Genomic DNA, 8,265 nt, shown 5'->3' on the forward strand with positions numbered 1-8,265 from the left:
TGCTGCAGGTCAAGTTCCCAAAGTATAGGAGAGATCTGGGCATTATTTGTGCAGATATAGTTAAACTATAATTTTTATTTCTTTAATTGAATTTACACATTGGCAGCAAAACTCCCTTTTACATACACATAAGGAAGTCATTTAAAGAAAAAAATTCTTTAAGTCGTCTCCGCTCCAAGTTCGAAGGAACTCTCTCCTGTCATGTCTGCAGTTTGTAAGCACTCGGTGAGACTTGTTGGCTCATTATGTATGAGTTGCTCCAAGTCTTGTCCAACTTGCCGATTGTCTATCCACTAGCGGCCAGATCGAATTTCTTAAGAACCAAGTCTCCCGGAGTGAAGGTTTTCTCTCGGACATGCGTGTTGAAATAGCAAGTAGTTTGCCTCCTGACTTCCTCTTGTTGATGTGTCGATTGGTTTGTTTCTTCTCCGTCAGGTTGAGGGCTAGCATTGCCCCCTCAATGTTAGCTTGTTGTCATTAGGCCATATCCTCCTCAGGGAACGAAGAGGCCATGACAACCCTTTGGCTATGATGGTCATACTCGACTGGTAACACTGCTTCCATCGCATGAGTGAGCATAAATGGAGTTTGTTTGGTTGTTGTTGAATATTTTGTCCGAATTCCCCAAAGCACTGATGTTAGCAGATCCGCCAAACATTGCTTGGTTCCTTCAAACTTTTTTCTCAATAAGTTTAGGATGAGTTTATTAGCCGATTCGGCGCACCCATTCGTTCAAGGGTGATGGACCGAAGTGAACTTCAAATCAATCCCTTATTTGACATAGAAATCCTTCCCTCGGTCCGAGAATCTTGTTTCATTGTCGGTGATAATCATTTGTAGCAACCCATATCTGCAGATAAGATTCGTCCAAATATGATTTTTTATTACCCTTACATCGATTAGGGAGAACCATTTTTTTTTTATCCATTTTGAAAAATAATCGACTACCACCAACAAGAATTTTCGTTGACATTTTGATGGAGGAAAATGATCGAGGATGTCTAAACCCCAGATGGTGAAAGGTTAGAGGCTCGCGATTGGCTGGAGTTTCCGAGCCTGCTGATGATGTAGGGGGTGTATTTTTGACATTGCTCACATCTCCTCAAATATTCCTCCGCATCTTTAAGAAGGGTGGACCAGAATTACCATTGCCGTTGAACTCTCTAGAGTGACTGCCGCACTCTCTGGAGTGCACATCTTGCACTTCATGTTCCCGTAAGCATCTCAAGTATACTAAAGTAACTGATTGCCTAAAGAGCTTGCTTTCAATCACCAAGTATAGCGCATCCTTGATTTTAAAACGCCTTGGATCTCTTCTGTCACTTTTTCGGTTTTTAGATAGAGGTTGTATGGATCCATATGTTGTTGCCTCGAGTGAACTATCTCTTCCGGTTACTCGATTGCCAGTCGGTTAAGCCTCTGCAGGCTCCTGCCCAAATTGATGTGTTTAGATAGGATATCAGCGAAGTGATTCTTTAATTGTCCTACATGCTCATTACGAAAGTTTCAGAAACTTCTGATCTCTTTCTTTGCCTTAGCGAGATATTCTATCATCAGTTCTTCCTTTGTCTCGAATTCTTCGTTTACCTGGTTCACGACAAACAAAGAGTTTGACTTCACCAGTATCTCCCGAGCACTTATTTTATTGGTTGGACGAAGCCCGACTATTAATGCCTTGTACTCCTCTTGGTTATTTGTGGCTTCAAACTCTATCCAGTTGGGCTGCTCAAAACCAGCCCCAAACTTATGGTCTTCTGTTTGGAGGCTCCGTCGATGTATAAGACCCTCGTCCTATCGTTGGGAAAATACTCTTCATTTGGTTCTCCTGCCGTGGAAAAATCCACCAAGAAGTCAACAATCTTCTGGGCGTTGATTATTGTCTGGGGGATATAAGTGATGTCATATTAACTGAGTTCCCCTTCCCACTTTAGTAGTCGACTTGAGTGCTCCGATTGCGTGAGCACAGACTTTATCGGATGGTCCATGATGATCCGGATCAGATGCATCTAAAAATATAGTTGTATCTTGCAAGCGAAAATAATCAAAGTGAACGTTAGTTTCTCCATAATCAGATATCTTGCTTCGGTGCCATGGAGTACTCGGCTCCTGTAATAGAACTAGAGTTATTTCTTTGCCTCTTCTCTGACCAGGACCAAGCTTACAACTTCCAGTTGGACTCCGAGGTACAACAATGGTTCCTCCGCCTGTTTCATACTTTGGAGCAGTGGGGCGATGCTAAGGAATCCTTCAAACTTTTGAATGCTCCCTCGCATTTGGAAGTCCTCTTGAAGCGCTGGTTTTTCCTAAGTGCCTGAAGAACGCTGCGCATTTATCACCCAATTTTGGAATAAAAAGTCAGAATCCTGCAATGCGGTCGGTCAAACGTTGTATTTTTTTTGTGCTTTGAGGGGACGGCTTGTCTGGGATCGTCTGTACCTTTTTCAGATTGGGTTTCAATCCTTCGAGGGTCAACAAGAAGAATTTGTCAGTTGATGCCTCAAAGATGCATATTTAAAGATTTAATCTCGTATCAAATTTTTAAAGAATTTTGATGGTTTCCTTTAGGTCTTTTATGTGTTGTTCAGCTGAATTACTTTTCACAAGGACATCATCCACAGAGAATTCAACATTTTTTTCTCTTGATTTAGAAATATTACATCCATGAGGCGCTGATATGTCGCCCCAGCATTCTTTACCCCAAATGACATTACATTAAACCTAAAGATTGGATGAATTATTCAAATTAAAATGTAACTGGACATCTACATTGGTTGCCTGTGAAATGCATTGTCACAACAAAGCTTGTGTTATATTTCTTCATGGAGTTCTATCATAGCGTTGTGTTCTTGGCGCTGGTTTTAGCTCAATACTAAATGTTGGTTCATTTTCTATTCAAGATTGGTTGCAATATATAGGCTCAAAAAACTTCTTATTTCTTGTGATCAATAAGTTGTTTCTCATTGGCGTTACATTATCTCTTCGTAGTGCTTTTTGCTTGTAAGCGTTTATTTTTTTACGCTCTCTCTATCTCTACATTTATTTTTCACTTCTCATTTTCCTATATGTTGACACTAGTTGCTTCTCGCTCAAGCCACTTACCAAACTTCTTCATACATCATATTCATTTTCTCTTATTTAATGTAGCCTTTGTCTCTCGATTTCTAACTGATCACCCAATCGTACAAGTATTCTGAATTTTTAAATATTTTTTAACTATTTCATTATTTATTACTTTGATTTTATTTTTCTTTCAAATAACTGAAGTTATTTTTATTGAACATATTATTATATCTGATGATAGTTATTATTTAATATAGTTTACTTTTTTAATTCCATTACTATTTTATGCACATTATATTTTGCATATATGATATGAATGCTCTATTTTGTATAGCGTTGTTTCATTTTTATACCGAAGCATAAAAGAAACCATTGTTCATTGCATTACGTTAACTCTTTAAAAATGCTTAGAATTATCTTTTAATTGTCCCAAAAGGATTATTAACCATAAAATAAATAAAAAGTTTAAAATATTAATTAAAATAAATAGATATGTTCTAAAATTTGTATCTTAAAATGCTTATTTTTCTACACTAATAAACATATATAAATTGATATATATAGATACAGATACATACAGAGGCAGATTAGGCAAATGCTACAAATTAACATTTATTAAAAAATTACACATTTTAGTTATATGCTAAAGGGTTTATGTTTGTAGGTTTAGAGTTCACAGTGGTATGGAGATGAAGGATTGTAAGTCTTTGAATACATGCTAGCTTTGTTTTCAAATTTTTAACCAATTGTTGTTTCTATTTATGTTTTGAACTGAATTATTCATTTTCTTTGAATATCTTTTTTCCCTTGACTTTGTTTCAACTTCTATTTTATTTCCTTTGTAATAATTTTTATTTTAATTAATTTAATTTAAAAATTTTTTCTTTTCTTTCATTTTTATTTTCAAATGTTTTTATTTGTCATTTTAACTATTTCAACTGTTTTGGTTTTATTTTTCTCTACTATTCAGATTTTTAAATTTTCTTCTTCACATCTTTTTCAATAGTTTGTAGTATATTTATGAATCATTTTCAATTTTATGATTTTTTTTTTTAATTTTTTGGTTCAAGACTCTTGTCTCACCCACATTGAGGCTTATGCCTTGCCTAAACTAGATAAAATGCTTTAGTTCCCAAATTTACTTTCTAAAACGTTGGTTTTCAGGAATAAAGGGTCCAAGAGAAGTAAAATTTGTAGATGATGCAATATTCATAGAAATTTGAATGAAAATTTCTATAATTTTGAACTCTTCAAGATGATGAAACATGAATTTTTGTTTCTTTGGAACATGTTAGATGCAATCTTGCTGCACATTCTACTTGTAACCCATCTTTAGAAGCCTAATAGAGTGAGTGAGATATATTAGCAATTATACTTTTCAGCAAGATTCTATATTTCGTAAGAATTATATGTACACAATTTTATTTGTAACTAAAAAGCAGAAAATGTGTATTGCATTTAAATTTATTACTTGATCCAACTTTGCTCTGGTATTAGCAATTATCTAATACTGTTGGCAGAATTTATTCTTGCAATGTATAGCTTCGCGGAGCTTTCATTTTTTCTGCCTCCTCACTCTTGTTGATGTTTTTCCAGAAAACATGCTAACTGGTTTCTCCACCTCGTTTCTTTGATGTAAGCTTTTCTAATGATCATGGTTGCAGCCTGTTGCCTAGCAGTTGTGCACTGCTGGAAGTATGAAATTTTTTCTGAAATCTTCTTCTTTCCTTCCTAAATCTTGCCTTCTTTATTTGCCACAAGTAAATTTACTTTAATGTGAGAGTCAGTTATGTAAGATAATAAAATATTTTAATTTTTTTTTTTTTTGGTTTGAACAGATCAGTGCTGATGATATAACAAACTTAGATCAAATTTGTGCTGCTCTCACATTGCTTGCAAATCCAAGTCATAAAGATGGAGGTTTCGATAAAGATAAAGAACTTTCTTTAAAAGTTAGCAAATTTAGTGAAAGCATAGTGAGTGAGAGAAATGGTTCTATTAGAAGACCAGCAGTCCTCATTTTGGGTGCAGGTCGTGTTTGCCAACCAGCAGCTGAACTTTTGGCATCAGTTGGCAGTCTAGATTCCAATTCCTTCAAAATATTTGAGGGTGCTGATGCTCAAGAAGTTAAAGAGTTTGAAGTTGTTGTAGCATCTCTGTACCTAAAAGATGCGGAAGAGGTATGAAAATGTTTATGCTGTATAAATTTTCGACTCATAACATTGATTGAGATCCTTTAAATGTATTTTGCTGTGAGCAGTTATTATTGACTTACTTGAAACTTTGGAAATCCTTCTTAGGAAAGACCATACACTTGCACATTTTTTTCTTGTTTTAAGCCAATACATTGTGCAATGGTCACAAACAAGTTTCCTGCTTTCTATGAACACCGTAAATGGTTGATGCAGTTATGATGTTGGATTTACTTCTTCTTGTTTTGCATAAGAGTTTTTAATTTGTGTTAGGTTTGATGAAAACAGTTAAACAACTCATTTATAAAGGAGGTTTGCGCAATATCCGAAGTAAGAGCTTCTACTTTTACTCATCAAATTACTTCATACTTAGGGGACCTTCTTATAACCAGTTCTATGAAGTGGAAAATTATATTTTATCGACATAAAAATTCAACCTTTCAAGTCAGATCAGGACTTAACGGCATTTTGACAATTACGTGATGGCGAGTTCAAATTTATGCTGCATTATAAGATATTAGAAGTACAGAATTTTTTGGTCCATAGTTCAGGCTAACAGAGTGTGGACAATTGGATGCAGAATGTTTTTGAATGTGAATTCAGCACTTTGTATCGAAATATGCAGCAAGATGTAATAGTGAGCTTTGTATTTTGTTCTCAAACAGGAAAAAACATCAGGAATGCATTGTTGTTTACTCTTGTCTGAATAACACCCCATTGTGTGTTGTGTTTGTTTATTTTTCTCTCCTTATTGTGGGATACATTCATACTGACTAGCATGATAAAATTTAATCAAACGAAACTAGAACATAAAATTTTGACTAATAAACAACCATTTTGCATGTATTGACTTCTCTACTTTTTTGTCACTCTTGCTTCTTTCTCTATTCACTCTTTTTTTTTACTTCTTTTTTGCTAACTGTTGAAAAGCTGTCTAAATTGTTTGAAATATGATTTAAAGTTATTATTTTGTAAGCAGTTTTCAAGAATCTGTACATTACTCAAAAAGCTGTAAATGTTTTCATTATGATTATTTGTTGTGTCATTGGTTTTTCTTTATTTTTACTGTCTTTCTTGCAATTTTCTTTGAAATGAAAGCGGCTATAAATTAGGCACAGGATTGGAAGTGATGTCTATTTTTATATAATTTAATGATCCATTGACATTAAATGTTGTATTGATAAATATTGTCAACAAAGTAGGTATGACTTTGTTTTTAATGAGTCTTCACGGGATTGCAATGATGTCTATCGGATTTTGGACCTTGTAAATGATTGAACATGAACAGTTTTGGTTGGGACAAGGCCAAGTCCATATGACCTGTTTCGATTTGAAAATTTAAATTGTGCATCTGGCTAACCTAGTAATGACCAAACCTTTGGGCTCAAAATCCCAGTTTGTTTATCTGCTAGCGCCAGGCTTGGCAGATGGCTGAATTCTTGTGAACTGATTTGACAAGACTAGAATCCAGCATTGCTATCTTACAACCTGTAGATTTAAAACAAATTAGCTTTGCACCTTTTTTATTATATTTGTTGCTCAACTCTTCTATAACTTTTCTACTTGTGTAGATAATTGAAGGCATAAGAAATGCAAGAGCAGTCCAGCTTGATGTAATGAATGAGGAAAGTCTTTCGTTGTGTATATCCCAGGTAATCTTTTCCAAGTACCTTTGGGGCATGCTTTTTTTTTGTGCTCTTACACCCATATAATATACTAGCTCCTGTTCCTTTTAACCTCTTCCAGCAATAATTGCCATTTTTAATTCTATTTAACATCTCATGATCTACTTCCTGTTTTGCATCTTTCATTTTGAAAAAAAATGAAATTTAAAATCTTATTTTTTATAATAAACAAAAGGGCAACTGCCCAAGTTTGCATGTAGAATCACTTATGTCCATTATTTGAAATGATTTGAGTTAATCCAAAACTTCTCTTGCTGTGAAAGCATACAGGTCTATCCTACAATTTTTTTCATTTTTCATGCATTTATTGTATACTATTTCTATATTCTAAAAAGTTGCAGAAATAGATATAGCCATTTTGTGGCATCTCTGCCTGTCACTCTCTCCCTTTCTCACTTTTGATTCCCTTATTTCTGTCTATGTTCTCCGTCTCTCTGTAATAGGGAACTCTTCAATTATGAAAGTATCAAAGTGAAACTTTTGATTTTTAACCTTTTCAAACTAATTGAACTATTTTAAGCAAATCCCCCCAACCAGAGAAGTTCGGCTTCAACTGGAAGGAGAAGGGAAGCAATCTGTATATCTTTGAATATATAGCGTTTGATTTCTTTTGTTTATTTTGATCCGGAGGCTTCTTGTGATACCGGGTTTAATCTAAAATGCAGAAAACTCAAAATATTATTGCAAGATACGAGAACACTACAATAACAGGGCTCTCAAATCATAAATAACAATGACAACAACACGCACAACGCGCTAGTCTGAGGACGAAGGGGGTGGCTGGCGATTGGATGGTAGGAGGGGTGCGGGTTGGGATTGAAACGACAACGGTAAGGTAGGTAGAGGATGATGGCAGGAATAGGACTGGAGATGGGTCTTACGTCAGCAAGTTGGATCATGGGAAAGAAGTTAAGGTAGTGAGTGAGAAGGTTGAAGGGGTTGCGGCTAGTAGAGAGTGAGGGGATGAGTTGGCGGCTGTAGATTGTAAGGTGGAGGAGTGACAGTAGATTTTGGTCGGTAGAAGGGTGGTGGTAGAGAAAACAGGAAGGTTAGGTGGAGGCTATGCAACAATGGCAAATGAGTAGTAGTTGCTAGGATGCGGGGAGATAGTCACCACATTGGAACAGGATACAATCGGAGCACTACTTATCCTCGAATATAGCCCTAGGAAGGGACAAATACTGACGACAAGAAATTTGATGTCAGTAAAGCAAAAATTGAACCCTAAATAGTCAAAAAAACATTTATATAATTATAGATAACTAGGAAGGTGTCGGCACAAAAAAGAAGAGAGGTTGTTTGGGGGTCGCCGTAAGAAGCTGTCGGCA

The 8,265-nt window shown here is 35.5% G+C and overlaps 1 protein-coding gene across 1 annotated transcript in view; it reads left to right on the top strand.

Annotated features, from left to right (window-relative positions):
* LOC110033140 (alpha-aminoadipic semialdehyde synthase) overlaps window positions 1–8,265 on the top strand; it is a gene marked incomplete in the record, with an annotated part of 112,360 nt that overhangs the window by 81,291 nt on the left and 22,804 nt on the right. Inside the window, 2 exon segments of the mRNA XM_020737027.1 lie at window positions 4,899–5,240; window positions 6,824–6,904. Coding sequence (XP_020592686.1) covers window positions 4,899–5,240; window positions 6,824–6,904 — 423 coding nt within the window.

Source organism: Phalaenopsis equestris, unplaced genomic scaffold, assembly GCF_001263595.1.
Source record: "Phalaenopsis equestris unplaced genomic scaffold, ASM126359v1 Scaffold001097, whole genome shotgun sequence".
NCBI lineage: Eukaryota > Viridiplantae > Streptophyta > Magnoliopsida > Asparagales > Orchidaceae > Phalaenopsis > Phalaenopsis equestris.